The 15,708-nt window shown below is 45.5% G+C and overlaps 1 protein-coding gene across 1 annotated transcript in view; it reads left to right on the forward strand.

Annotated features, from left to right (window-relative positions):
* Nucleotides 1-3,945: 3,945 nt before the first annotated feature.
* pik3r3b (phosphoinositide-3-kinase, regulatory subunit 3b (gamma)) overlaps nt 3,946-15,708 on the forward strand; it is a gene marked incomplete at its 5' end in the record, with an annotated part of 171,857 nt that continues 160,094 nt past the window's right edge. The window contains one exon of the mRNA XM_080007594.1: nt 3,946-4,291. Coding sequence (XP_079863720.1) covers nt 3,946-4,291 — 346 coding nt within the window. The remainder of the gene's footprint in view (nt 4,292-15,708) is intronic.

The raw sequence follows: 15,708 nt of genomic DNA on the forward strand, positions 1-15,708 counted from the left end.
GACAAGGGCAGCAAAGGTGGAGTCTTATTTTTTGCTCTATGCCCCCCTGCCTGTGGTGTACTATACCACGCATTATAATCATATGTAGCACTTCTCCTGCCACACGTCACCCAAATGGCTTTTCCAGGGCTCCCCGACACAGAGGCACAGGCAATGATGTGAAGGATAAACCGGTTCATTGACAGGATGTAATACGCCAGGAGCAGATGAATTGGTGTCAAGACAAGAGCTCCCAATCCCCATGTGTGTGTGTGTGTGTGTGGATGGGTGATTAACCCATGCTCATCGATTGCTCTGATGAGCCACAGGTGCACAGCCACCCTGATCCCAGGTCCAATCAACTAGAACTAAGACAGGTATGGCTGCTTAAATCCACCACCGCCACACCACTTCACACAATCCATACTATATACATTATGCAATACAGACAATACATACAAACATAGATTATGCTTTAAACAAGTGCAAGTGAACACAATCCATGTTAGCATACACGTGTCGAAAATATGTGACTTCTATCAGTTGATATAGGCAAACACATGTCAGGCTTGATACTGATATGAAATTACAGTACATTATGTTAATATTATGGGTGTGCTCGAGAACACATTGAAGTCGTATCAGATGCACACTCCATAGCACATGACTGCACTGAGCCACACATCCATACACATTATATATGAGAACTGAACGAGGTGAGTGAACAAGTGTCATAACTGGTGACAATTTGGCAGGCCGAGGTGCACACTGGGTCTTTTCAGGAAAATGGGCAAACAGTCACACATGCATGCGTTCGTTCATGCACATGCATCCATGCGTCCAAGAGACAGCGGCAATGTGTTCACACACGCAGAAAGATAAACACCCCAGTGTTTGTGCGAGTAGGCACGCACAGGCTTTCTCAATAGGACACAAACGTGTATAATCGGATGTGAGGAGATGATATTTATATAACTTGACACGTTTAATGGGGACCAACCGGCTTCTGCTACCCCTGGGAAGTCACAAGTTGCCCTTACATACTGTCCTCTCCTGATTCGCCGACAGCTAGTGATGTTCCACCAGAGTGAGGCATACAGTATACTAAAATTGCATCATTTTACATCACTAGTCATAGAAGATGAGACTGTGATGTCATTATGTCCACTCTATATCTCAGTGTGCTGCCTGTCAATTGCTGTCGCTTTCTATTTGCTTCTATATTGACATGTCAGATTAAATGTCATTACGGGACAAATGAAAGCGATGTATGACGGATGCTGAACCTTGCTCTGATGTGGAAGTGATGAAGAGGAAGCAATGGTGTCATGAGAGATTGGCCTGAGAGGCATCCCAAGACCAGTCAGTGGTTTGTAATATATCATAATTTATTTTTGTTTTTTACATTTCACGGTCATACATCCAATTATATTTACCTGTCGATCTTTTCAATGGACCCAAGGCCCACTGGATATTTAGGCGTGAGAACATTTTTCTTGTTTTGACAGAAACAAACGTTTTAAAATGTCTCAATAGAAAGCGCAGAGGAACAAAATATACAGATATAAAGAAAATAATTTATACATAGACAGGACATTGAGAAGAAGTGGATCCATCACTGCCCATATGATTTGAAATATCAAGACGTCAGAGTTAATCTCCTCAAACTGGACTGTTGGATTGAACGTTTTAAACATAACTAAATACTTTTTACCACAGTGGAGGGCTCTGCATTCATGATATTTTTAAGATGACTTAATTTTTTTTTCCCGACCCGTGTAAAATGTTTGCAATCTCTTACTAAAAATAATTCTAAAAAGGCTTAGTTAATTAACCTATCTTTCACAAACAAAAAAAACAACAACACACTCTCAAGGACCCATGTCATAGCAGACTACAGGGCATGGTGCTGAGATACCTTTCTGCACATTAAATGATGGTTACACAATTCCATCAATTGCATTTATTAAAAAAAAAAAGCACAATCCCCTGATTTAGGCTTAAAACTGAAACCCGTGTGGGATAGGATAGGGTGTGATGGGCATTTCAGTCTGCGCACAGGGATCGGTTTCAGGTCAGGGTGTTACATAATTCATCAGTGTTTTTGCAGACTTTTCATGGACGAGAATATTTGCATTACTCCATCATTGTGTCTCCCGACCATGACTAGAAAAACAACGCCGATGCGACTTACTTACAGCACGGGATAAAAATGCATACATGCAAAAAAAAAAACCAACAACAACAAAAAAAACAACACAAAATGTACTTCAAATAGTCTGTAATAAGGTCATGCAGCTCTGCAGCAGTGCGCCGGTCTCTGCTGTATAATCTGCAGACGGAGGGGCGTGGCCTGGTGACGTCACGAGCGCCGCGCCACACTGTGCGGCAGGCGGACTGTCTGGCGGAGCGGCCACGCGTCTGTTTTGATGGCTAGGAAGATGGAGGTCGGGATTTTCTATTTTTCTATGTTAGGGGGCATTGTTTACTCACTGTAGCGTGCGTTGACGGGGGAAGGAGGTTTCCGGCGCTTCTCGGGACACGGTGAGTTTTGCGCCGTGTTTGTGCGTCAAGACGCGCGCAGGCGAGTTTACGTGCGTCAAGTTCCAGCTCGCCCGGTCATGTTTGTAATGTATTTATGTGTGTGTGTGTGTATGTATGTGTGTGTGTGTGTGTGTGTGTGTGTGTGTGTGTGTGTGTGTGTGTGTGTGTGTGTGTGTGTGTGTGCGAGAGAGAGAGAGAGAGAGAGAGACAGTGTGTGGGATATTAACCAGCACTGGGATGATGTTAATGATGACAAACTGCAACTTCATACCTCATACCATGTATTCCTCTTATTTCTAGGCATTCTTCTTATTTCTATTAAGGCATACAGACTGATTTTACCGAAAATTACTTATAGTGTGGTGAGTGTGACCTATATGGTCCTTGATGTAAAGTCATGCCGTATTAAAGAAAAAGTAATTTTCATATGTGATGCATTAAAGGTTTTGTAGAATCCATGCTTGTGTTGCTGTAAAAAAAAAAAAAGGGTGTGATGGTAACATTCAACTTGTCTTAAAGTTTTGCAGGTGGTGTCTACGTTGGGGCGTGTCCAAGGAGACTGGATTGAAAAGAAAGGAGTGAGTTGAAGAGAAAGGAGTGGATTGGAGTGAAAGCGGGCTGCACTGACTAGAAGCCTAATTCTGCACTGCAGTGGATTACCTCAGGTGTGTGTGTGCGCGTGTGTGTGTGTGTCACTCCTGACAAACCCTCTCATTATTTTTGCCAATCTTTCCAAAATACCAAACTGCACACAAGCTTTGGGGAATCATCTGTAGGTCACTCCATCCTTGGAAATTATGCCACCCTCCCCTTTTGAGACCCCCCCCCCCCTTTCTCTCTCTGTCTCCCTCCTCCAGGAACGGGGTGGTGGGTAGTCTGTCTGCCCGGTCTGCCCATGTGGAGCGCAGACAGCGAGCAGGCCTCTGATTGGGGAGCTGTCGCTGACCGGAGGGCTTTCACTGTGGATCGCCGGAGCGATCGGCGTGCGACTGAACCCGGGACCAGGCGACCAAAGGCGACCAAAACTCTACCGGCTGTTATTTCTAATAGCACACATATTTAGCTACCTGTATTTGTAACCAGAATAATCTGTTTTTTGCCAAGCAATTTTTTTTTTATCCGTCTTGAAATCACATGGCTTAATTTAGCAGCTCAGGGGTCCAACATTTATTTCTTTGTACCAACTGCGTACAATTGAGTCGTCAGAACACAAAAAAACCTCAGGTGGCATCGAGAGTTTCCCAGGATTGGGTGTGTAGTTCAAGTTCTAGTTCAAATTAAAGTTCGAGCTCAGGTTTCGTTGCCTTGGCCAACGCACCGGCTTTTTAAAAAAATTGAGTGGTTGAATTTTTCTGGACTAGGCGAATCTCAGGCACCGTCAGTGTCTTGGCTTTGGAACCCTCTTATGCGCTGCTGAGGACCATGGCGTCTGAAAGCTTCCAGTATCGGGCGCTCTTTGAGTACAAGCGGGAGCGCGGTGACGACATCAGCCTGCAGCCGGGTGACCTGCTCACCGTAGCCAAGTCATCCCTGCAGGCTACGGCCGGACTGGACTACCAGGAAGGGGGCGAGCGCAGCCCCAAGGGCTGGCTGCACGGCACCAACGAGAGGACCAAGGAGAAGGGCGACTTCCCGGGAACCTTTGTGGAGTACGCTGGGGCGGTGAGAATGGGCCCACCCGCCGCCAAGCCCTGGCCCAGGCCCGTCCCCCCGACACCCGTGGGATCGCAGACGACTTTGGGGCCTCCTGGTGGAGCCGCCGCCTCAGGTGAGAGATGCCACAATAACCTCAGGGCCTAAAAACCAGAGCCAGCATTGTCTCAGTGATTCATCAAATGTTATATATGTACTTTATATCTGAATCGTATTGGGTAAGCACGACAAATTTGAGCTAATATAACGTAAATATATAATTTCCTTTTGGTTACACTTGGTTTTTGTAAAGATATACAGCCCTGCATTGAACATAATATCATTATTAATATCGCATCTGGCCAAAGAGGCTTTGTATTTGGCTATCAAGATTAGAGAGATGTTTTGCTTACCCTGTCGGATTCAGTTTAAAATGCCAAAAGGTGGTGTTGGGATGAGGGTGGGGGTTGGGGTGGAGATCTACAGTGACTTGCTGTAACATTCTGCTGGCGTTCACATGCAATGTCTGGCTCATACTGAGAACGCTGTGCTGACTTTGTAATGATATTGTTTGCAGTTATGTTTTTGGAAATAAGTTGGTATGCGGTTGTATGCTTATGTTTGAGATTGCTGTGCAAATACTGATCTGTGTTTACCGGCCAATCGCTCTCGGTCTGCATATCTATACTCTACATTTTATGTCGGATGTAACAGAAATAACAGTCCTGCACAGAAATAGAGTGCAGCACTGGAAAAACCCCAAATGCATTGCAATACAGAACTCTCCATTTAAAGTGCTATTCTCTACCATGCAAGCTTTGATTAGTGTTTTCACGGGGTTGGGGGGTGGTTAGTGCTGTTTTAGTACTGGGTGTCTGGCGAGGGCTATATTTTAAAGCTAAAATAGCTTCACTTGTGTTTATTGCTGTTCATTTGCTAAATGGGTCAGACGGAAGGCAATGTTCTTTTCTCTGCGTTCCGTACGGGCACTCTGTTCTCTCTCTGTAATTGTCTCACTTTCTCCATCTATCTTTTTTTCTGAGATGTGGGGGGGGGTTGTTATGTCTGTCTTCTTGAAATAGCGGAACTTCCATGTCTCCGGATTAATGCCCCCCTCTTTAATTCTGTTTCTTCTGTTTCTTCTCCCCCCTTGCTAATCCTTCCCCTCATTACTATGCAGCTTCTAGACTTCAAGGCATGCCATGTGCCCCAGCTAGGCCAGTCCTCTCTCCGTGCCCGAGCATCCTGCCTTCGCACAAGGCAGTATTTGTCCTGAATAATTGATTGGCTGGCGCTCTGGCTGCCTGACATGCCCCAGTCCTGCAGACACAAATCAGCCTTAGCAGTAAAGCAGCAGCAGCAGCGGCGCGGGGGAACACGGCAGACTTTTGCTGAGGCAACACCAACCGATCTGCAAACTCCATCAGCGCTGACAAGCGGGCACGCCCTGCGCTGTTTCCTTCTGTGTGCGCTCCCTTGGCGAGGGCGTTGCTTAGAGTAATTGATTTTTATATTTCTGTTCCCTGACGACGGCTCAGTCCCCCTCCGCTGACCTCATCGCTGGTCAGTGCACGAGGCCGCCAACAGATACAAATAGTCACTGCCGGCATATCATTGGTTTACTGGACGGATAATTGTTACCAAATGGAGGTGGCGCGAGTGTAAATCAAATTCATCGGCTGCACAGAGGAGCTTTATCTTGATTCAGTGTGTTGCTGTGGAGACTGGGCCGGCTAGGGTCTTAAACAGAATTAATGTAGCTGTGATGATTGACCAAAAAAGTTTTTACAAGATGCTTTGGTCATAGTCAATTTTATTTCACAAAAATATGTTTCCCCGCTATATTTCGATAGCGGCATTATCAGTACGGGTTCTTTTTATACTGGCTGTTCTAATCTCTTTAACCACTGAATGGTCATATTTCCCTTTTGGATATACATGCAATAGCAAAACAGCAGAGTTGTGGTGTATTGGACCCCAGATTACAGCTGACACTTTCATTATTGGGGGAAAAAAACACAAGGACTTTAATGCTGGAGACATATTATAGAGGTAACTGGTTTCCAATCGTTGGTCCTTTCCCGAGATCAATTCTATATTTTGCTGGGAAGGGAAAAAAAGCAATCGTAAAACTAACAAGGTGAAAACGTTTCTCCTTTCCCTCCTTGAAAATGCATTTTATGTTTTACATTTGTATTTGATTAACAATCTTATCCAGGTTAGGAGCCAATGACACAGAAGATTGGAGTCAGTCTTTTTTAATAGGACACCCATGGCTGTTCACATACACTTTTGGCTTTATATAGGAACACAGCTCACGTGTGATCTCCTTGATCCGCAGACCGCGCTGCCACCCCTGTAGGAAAGCATTCTAGCAATCATTAACCGGTCTCAGCTGTGTGTTACATTCGCCCCCTTTTTCTTCTCGTCCAGATCTGAGATCTCATATGACGTACAAGGTGATGCACAAGACAGAGTTTATGAGGGGCTGTACGAGCTTTTCCTTTCACCTCAGACATGGCTGCCATGAAAGTTTGTCCAACTTCCATGTATGCCTTGTTCTAAACATTTCCTTCACCCTGCACCGGCTGCCTTCCAAGGGATTGCTGCCGGAGTTTGGGGGGGGGGGGGGGGGGTCCATTAAGCGCTGAAGGCTCTTTGAGGTATCAGCTCTGATGGAACAAGTCCCGGAGACTCAAAGACTCACAGATAAAACACCGTAGGCACCAACCTCTGAATTATTAATAGTCATGCGTGGCTATCTTCTCCTTTCCTTGCTCCTCGTTGCTGCGCCTCCTCCACCCACCTGGCCTGTGCTTCTCTATTTTTCTCCACATCTGACCCTTTTTTTTTTTTTTTTATTTTTTAACCCATTTCTACTTTTAACTTCCTCCTCCTTGCCTCCTCTTTCTCGACTCCACCATGTTTCCCTGCATGGCTTCCTGAACGCATGGTTGGTTCCCTTCTACACATCCACACTGATTTAATCATCTGCAAATACCTAATAGCCCAAACAGGATCTGAACAGCTGTTGCCGTTCAATATTATTTGAGTCTTTGTGGTTGTCAGTGCCCTCCTATATTTCCCAAACTGATACCTGAGCCTCCCCTTAGATGAGCTGTTCCCCGACTCAATACATTAATTATGACCGTGAGCTAATGAATCCTGATGGGGTTCTAATCACTACCTACGAGGGATGTCACTTTTCTCCAAATCCATGATTAGATTTGATTTTCAATTTAAACTTTTTTTTACCCCAGCACTGACTGCTATGCCGGTGTTAGACTATCCAGTCTTGATTTGTAAAGAAAAACAAAAAAAAAAAATAATAATAATTTAATTTGAATAATAACAATTTAAAACAACAACAAAAACATGAGAATATTTAAACAACACAATTAAATAGTTAAGAGGTTTACCAAAACTAGACTTTAGAATAATAAACAATAAGTTATTTATTTCACTACTTTTAAGTTACTCACCAAAATAAGAAAACTGGGATGCTATTTTTGCCAGAGGGAAACGCTGGTAGTAAATGGCAAATTCCTACCTGTGTGATGTCTTCTACTTGTACTGAAAGACGATCGGCTCGGTCGTCAACCCTCACCTTATGCGTCTGTGCGTCCGCCATATTGGAGCGGTGGAGATCCGCTGGTGGGTGGGTGGGTGCAGAATCTGTGAGGCATGCGGCGCAGCGGCTCCCCCCGTGCAGCCGACCGCAGCTCACCCAACAATGAACCAAAAGTCGGTTCGGAGCCGGGCGAGCCGCGCCCCCCCAGCGCACGGTGCGTTTGTTTAGCATCGGATCTTGACTGCCCCAATATGGCGACCATGTCGGACAATATTACCCACAAAAATACGGGGGGAATTGCGAACCTGCTTGTGATTTAGAAGTTCGAAATCGAACGCTCGTTTCGATCGGTTTTTGATTTCGAATTGGAAACGCAACACGCCTACTAGGTGCCTACCTCATCGTGCTGTGTTCCCTTTAATGCAAAGCAGGGGAACAATTATCTACAAGCCATGCAGCCGTCTATGCCTTTGTTCTTCAGGCTAGACTCGTGCAGATGTGTTGATTGACAGAACCTGTCAAGTTTATGTTATGTCTAAATAATGATGCAGATTATTCAAGTCCAGCTCCTACAACCCTACTTTAAACCAATACCTGATATAGACACTGATACCCATACCGGTATCAGGTGGTTCTGATTCTCTATACTAAAAATGCTCTGATACCTAAATGCAGTATCGACATTTTGAGTTATCATTGATCAGATGCATTTGTCCAAAGGGACTTAGATGAAATGCTAGAAACAATCAAAACATACATTCACTGCTTTTTCTAAATTCAGACACATACAAATGGAAGATGGCTGTAAGAAATTAGAATAAAAATTGTGTTGTTCCTAATTTTTTTACTCCTATGTTGTCCGTGCATTATGTCAATACAGCAAGTTAAAACTAGTCAACATGAACAAAACTCTGTTTTTTGTTGATAACATACATTGCATTGAGTTTAACTCTACCATTACCGTTATGTAACATGGTCTTCAATATCAGTTATCTCACTATTGTTTTTACAGAAAATGTCAGATTTTAGAGGTACTCTGTTTTGGCAAGTAGCCAAAAGTCAGTACTTGTATTGAAAGTATTGAAATAAACAATGTACTTAGCACCGTTAGCACTGTTCATGACAGTTTAGATTAAAGTGCTCTATATTTAAAATGTTTTAATGGTTCGGGCAAAGCAGGGCGGCGGGGAACTGAGGGGACCATGTGTCCACCACAGCCTTGTGCCACTTTTTACTGGACAGAACGCCTGTCGTTTCATTTTACGTCAGCTGCACGTTTTCCTCCGGGGCCGAGAGCCGACAGGGAGCGTCTTGGTCAGGCTCTAACTAACATGCAAAGACTCTTTCAATAGGACCTTGAATCGGGAGTCATCATAGTGTATCCATCATGTTACACCATGTATCCATCATGTCAGCGTGTACATTCCTGAACAGCCCCCCCCCCCCCCCCCCCCCCCCCCCTTTGTGGTATTTTATCTCGCATTTCCTACTTGGAATCACAGGTATGAATTCCACACAACAAATAGTGATGATTCTTACTCCAAAGGTAGAATGTCAGACATTTTACATCAATTTCTCTATTCAAAATCCCCTCCATAATAATAATCATACTATCTCTGGCCTCTTTCCTTCTATCAAACCTCTTCTTCTCTTCCATCCTGTGTTACTTTTCCCACGTTTTTATTTATCAATATTTTTTTATTCCCCACGCAGTGCGTGGCAGACACAATTAACTGAGTGTGTTGCCCCTGTTCTAGCCGGCGCAGTAAACAGGTGGCGGTGTTCCCCGGCACCTGAGGAGGTGATTAGACGGGCTGGGGTTTGATTGCCCCGTATTTTGCGGCGGATCGCTCGGCGTGTCTGCAGCCTGACCTATTTTGTTCGCAGTGTGGGCTATTCGTCTAATCTCAGCACGAGCGCCAACCGAGCACGCTCCCGCCTCCGCTTTGTGATATTGCAGCAGACAGCGGCTTGTTAGAGTGAGACAGCCCTGGCTGCTCCCCGTCCGCATGTCTCGCCAGAGAAATACAAACACGGTACACACACCTGACACACATCAAACTGCAGCGCACTGTTGCAACAGGACTTTATAATTGAGCTTTTAAATGTGGCACCCATTAGTTGTGTGTGTGTGTGTGTGTGTGTGTGTGTGTGTGTGTGTGTGTGTGTGTGTGTGTGTGTGTGTGTGTGTGTGTGTGTGTGTGTGTGTGTGTGTGTGTGTGTGTGTGTGTCACGATGCAGCACTTGATAATGACAAACACAGACAGGGAGAGATAGACAGACAGAAAATATGATGAATCTTGTGCAGTTCCCGTTCAAAACATGCCTGTTCGTGAATGTGGCGGCGACTCGCGGTGGTGAAACACTGGGGAAATGCTCTTTCTCACGGGAAGAAAACTCACCCACGTCGCACTTTTGGATAAACTTGCTGTTTGCTTGTTTATTGAAAGTTTATTAATATTACATGTGTCGTGTGTCCAAATTGCACCAAATTTGACACTGCATGTCCTTGGTTCCCTGGCAATACACCTGCCATGTCTGAAGTAGATCAGATGAATTGTCGAGATAATCGAAGGACAGACAGACAGACACACTAGATGTGTGCTGTGCTCCTACCAACAGGCTGTCACTATCCTGAACTTGAGTCTAATTTTCATGTAAATAATTGCGATTAAACAATTGAATTCTTATTTGATACATTTAATGTATGAGCCTACATGTATGATAATCACATAGCGCACACACACACACATTATGAAGAAGAATCGCCGTCCATAAAGTATTTGGCGGACGGATACAGGGGTCCCTGCATAGCGTGTGTTAATGAAATACATTTTTGTCCTGTTTTGTCTCATTTCTGTTCATTTCTGTCCATCTTGTTTCAGTCGCAGTGCGCCCATACTGGCATGCAATGGAGGGGGTATTTTTTTTGTTTTCCGGTGACGGATTTGCGCTGCTCTGATTGGCCGCCGCCGATTGCGGCCATGCATTGGCGTTGAACATCAGAATGTAAAAATTGCATTAACAGTTCATTTTCTTTAACTCAATGTTGCGTTCTATCTACCCCAACATTTTCCCCCATTGTCTTAAATTTCCCTTGACATTTGGGTTGAAACGTATCATTACGGAGTTATTTGCAAAATGATCGCCGTCTGCTCGGATAATTGCGATTGGGTGGTTACGTAATAATTGTGACAACTCTGGTTGTCAGGAGTTGGGGATGGATGCCTTCGGTGTGAGCCTAACAAGCCAAAGCTCGACTTCATGGCCTCACCTCCCTACGGCCTGCTCAACTCTTTTTTCAGACTGCAGTGGATGTTCTGCTCTGCCTACTATATAAACACAGTGTAAGGCATGGAGGGGGGTATAGAGCAGGGCTGGGGGGCAGGTATATGATAACATTATGACTCTATGGAGACACGGCAGTGTGTGCAGGAGCAGATGTGCTGTAGTTGTCTTCATATCTCAATGTCAAGACGATGTCGGAGTGATAAAAACGCTCCCTTTGTGTTGTGTGAGTAAAAACCTCTCTCTCGCTCTCTCTCTGTCTTTTGCCCCCACCCCCCGGCGCTCTCTAGACCTCCCCACACTCTCGCTCTTATCTCCGAGGCTTTATTACCATCTTCCGGCTCACGTCTCTCTTCCATTTTACTTTCTGATCCATCTTAAAGGAGCAGCGCTCGCTCTTCGCTTTGTATGGCTTGGTGTGTTCTTGCGGCATCGGAGGGATTTGTTGTGCGCGCGGCGCTGTTGTATCACGTTAGTTTGATCAGAACTCATAAGCCCTTTAGAAGCATCATTTGCCTATTTTTCTGAAGGTCCTTGGTGAATTGGTCGTGTGTGTGTGTGTGTGTGTGTGTGTGTGTGTGTGTGTGTGTGTGTGTGTGTGTGTGTGTGTGTGTGTGTGTGTGTCTGTGTGTGTGTGTGTGTGTTATTGTCTTTTAAGGACGTGGAAATGTGGAGCGCTGGCAGAACATTCGTTGGCTGCTCTTCTCGATCCCTGTTCTTTTTTTCTCCTCCTCCGCTTCTCCTCTTTTTCTGTCTTCCTGTAGCCTTCGTCATGCAAACATGCCCCCCCCCACACACACACTGCTCTGCCCTAGTTAGATTCAAAGTCAGCCCTGCGTGCCTGTCTGTCTGCCAGGCCTGGAGCTGCTGGTTGGGACGTCTTAACCAAGCAGAACGTCGTGGATGTGGTGGTTCCTCATCATTGACCTCAGCGCTCATTACACAGGGCTTGCTCTTTCCACATCGGGTTCCATGCACATTCACACGAGGCACGTGAGAGACGTGCCGATGTAGGTGTCTCTTACAGCGTGGGAGCCCTTGACTGTTGAAACGACTCGCTTCCGGTGTTGTGCCGTTGTAAAATGAAGAATAAATAAACGTGTAAAATCCCTTTTTCTGGGTTCTTGTACCAGCGGTGAGATTTTCCGGATATGGCTTTTTGGCGGCGCCACCTGGGACCGATGTTGGGGAACGGCTGGCGCACCGATAATTTTCCTCTTTTACGGTGAGGAAAAAGGGCGATATCAATGAGAGCGCGTGCCACATGCTAATGCTTTTAATCTCTAAAGTACTATTGTTTGTATAGATGAGATTTATCGCTGCTGTTTTGAAAGTCAATTACCAAAGGGCGGAGAAGTGCGTGCGTTAAATTGATGAATAGGCGAGCGCCGGCGTTCTGCAGGGAAAGAAACAGGTGATAAAAATATACATGGGCGTAACAAATAACATAGGAAGTCGCCATGAATAAAACAAGAGGGTGGGAAGCACAATGGCATCCTGGGAGACTTTTCGAGATATCGTCCCATTCTAATTCTTGTGATGTTGCACGGTGGCAAAATGTGGAAGTGGATGCTCGCCTGCGTTATTGCACTGGTACAGACCGGAGCCAGGTTATTGGAACAGCGCCTGTGAGAGTGGGAGGTCATAGTGGGCCGGAGAGAAAGCAATAAGAGAGGAATATGGGTTTCGGCTAAGGTTCAGAGGAAGCTCTGCGTGAAACCCGTTCCTCCGGCGGCGGCACACATCTTACCACGGTGCAAGGTCCCAGTGTCTTCAGCTGTCACGAGCAAAACAACAAAGACAGCAGAGCACCTTTCTGTTGTACATGCATGGGGAAAAGATCAGATGGGAGAAGATAAGATAGTACTTCATTAATCCTCAAGGGGGCAAATAGTAATATGAAGGTGTGTGTGTGTGTGTGCGTGTGCGTGTGCGTACGACCGACCTTGCAAAAAGTTGATAATATGAAAAAAGGTAATATTGGTTATTTTCCACCTTGTGTCCCCAATTTGCCGCCTTTTCATTGGTTTGAAAAGGCTCTTGAAGGAGGAGGCCAGAGGCAGAGCAGGACCCAGGGAGTGTTCTGCGCCGCCTCTGGCCTCCTCCTCCTCCTCTGTCAATAAAGCCCAGCTTTTATTTTACTGTCTACCTAATTGGCCTTGGAATCACCGCGCCGTGCCAGGAGGCATCTCCTCCTCCACAGCAGGATCTTCCTGTCAACAGTAAAGACAGGCTCATAACACGCACACGCTGATGCTTTATTGATTATTCTTTTTCTTTTCTCCCCAAAATACATATTTTGTGCAGCTGTACAGGAAACGTAAAAAAAAAAAACCAAAAAAACATCTAATCTGTTGGCAGTTTCCTTGAATGTCGTTTGAACAAATTCATTCTGGTTAATTTTGAAAGAATTGTCCAAAAAATCCTTAAACAATCCCTCGTGCGAAGAATAGCCCTTTTGTTTCACAATACCCATCCGTGGGTTTCATTTATCCGTACTTGTACGTGTCACGGTATTAAAAGGAGTTGTAAATGATTGTCTGTTTCCACAATTCCAAACCTTCCACTTTAAATCCGCCGACTGAATATGGGACGGTAAACAGCCGCGGTGTGGATGCAGTAAAATGTCCGTCAAAAGAGGTGGCGGCCCCCCCCCTTTTTTTTTTTTTTTTGCGACACGGCATTCAGGTGCGGCGTTCCACTCCCTCTCTTTTTCCATTAAACCCGGAGCCGGCCACATGATAAACACTTCCTTTCACTGGGGAGGACTCGCTTTGTAAATCTTGATTCTTCCCCTGGATCCGTGAGCAGCGACCTGGGACGGGGTTTTTAACGTTGAGGGAATGAGCGAGTGCAAGGAGCCTCCTTGACCGGGGGGTGGGGGTGGGATCTGCTTTCTCTCAACACACTGCCGCTCTCACTGCTGTTTATCGGCCACTATAAAACGACACGTTTTTATGCCCTGCTTTTAACGGCCAGCTCCTCCGCCCGCTCCAACGCCTCGCAAAGTCCATCCGCAGCCCCGCACGGAAGCCATTTGACTGCTTTCATTTCACCCATTTTTTTTCCAGCGGCGTAGTAAAAAATAATTTAAGTCTTAGAGCTGCCGTGGGGCGTTCATACGTTTGCGGGGTTTATACTTCTGCACGCCACGGCAAAGTTGCTTTGCGTTAGGAACGGTGGCCCTTTTATTTTATAGACGGCAGTAGATTAGACTTCACTGGTCTCTGTCCCGGAGGTTCAAGACCGCGGGGGTGGGGGGGCAGGAGCCGCGTTGTACGCGTGCCTTTTTCCCGCTCTCCTTCCATTAGGGTGGGGTTGAAGAGGTATTTGGTGGAGGCGTTGGCGCACAGGCACCTCGCAACTCACCTGGTGGAAAGAGGGGTGGGGTGGGGTGGGCTGTGCGGAGGGTTTTGGGTTTTTGACCTTTTGCTTAGCTTTTTGGACTGCAGGTTGGGTGGGTGGGTGTGTGTGTGTGTGTGTGTGTGTCAGCCATTTTCTCAAAATGTAGATGACTTTGTGGACAACGACGACCAGCAGCATTCGCTCCAAGTGTGTTTTTATTTTTTTTTATTTGGAAAGACGTTTCCCCATCTGCCGATCCTATTTAGATCGGCCTAAAATATTTTCCAGCGTGCCGTATCGTTGAGAAAGTTAAAGCCGCGCCAGACAAGCAGGGGTAGCGGTGATTAATTGGGCTGTAAAAGTAACATAGGAGAGCAGATTTTTCACGGGTTAGAGGGATTAGAGGAGCACTACAGTACCACTCAGATGAGCGATGTACAGCCCCAGCTTTTCCTTGGCTTGACTTTTCCTTACAGTTTCTATATGCACACACAGACATACACACACACACACACACACACACACACACACACACACAGCTCTTTGCACCTATTGTGTTGGCATTAGGGAAGGGCACACGACTTGGCACCAGTAGTGTGTGTGTGTGTGTGTGTGTGTGTGTGTGTGTGTGTGTGTGTGTGTGTGTGTGTGTGTGTGTGTGTGTGTGTGTGTGTGTGTGTGTGTGTGTGTGTGTGTGTGTGTGTGTGAGGGCCTTAGAAGCCAATTGGGGTTATGCGGTGCCAACTGTTAGGGCTTATGAGAAGAAAAGAACCTCTGTTAAGCCCGGGGTACGCAGCCATTGCGGCTAAGTCTCACACTGTCTCCCTCTCTCACGCACACACACTTGTGCCCTTCACGGACGGATCATTGACCCATCTCTTTATCATTTTGCTTACTATTTTCAGCATAAATTGGTACCTTTTTTTTTAAGGAAGAAATATGAAAAAAATGGTTGTTTGAGCAAAGACCTGTAATCATGAATGACATTTAATATGTATTTGTACATTTTTTTCTTTGTATTTAATGGTTCACAGTTAGAAAATCCCATCTAGGGTTGTTCTATTGGGATGCATTGGGCAATTGTCTTTTCAATACTTGTATGTATTTGTATACGTCCCTATCTGTTTATCTGGTTTTTTGTTTTTTTTAAGTATTAAAAACCTCTTTTAAGCACCAGCAGTACAGGGAAGCGTTGAATTATAGGAAAGCGTGAGGCAAGCGTGAGTAAAGGTGGAGTAGTTGTGTAGTAGGACTGTATGTTTACGTGTAAACGTCAGATCCTTGCATGGACAATACGGGGAGATTGGGCTCACTCTTCAACGCATCTTGGATCAACGCTCCAAGATTCT

This window comes from Zeus faber (genome assembly GCF_960531495.2).
Source record: "Zeus faber genome assembly, chromosome: 1".
In the NCBI taxonomy this organism is placed as follows: domain Eukaryota; kingdom Metazoa; phylum Chordata; class Actinopteri; order Zeiformes; family Zeidae; genus Zeus; species Zeus faber.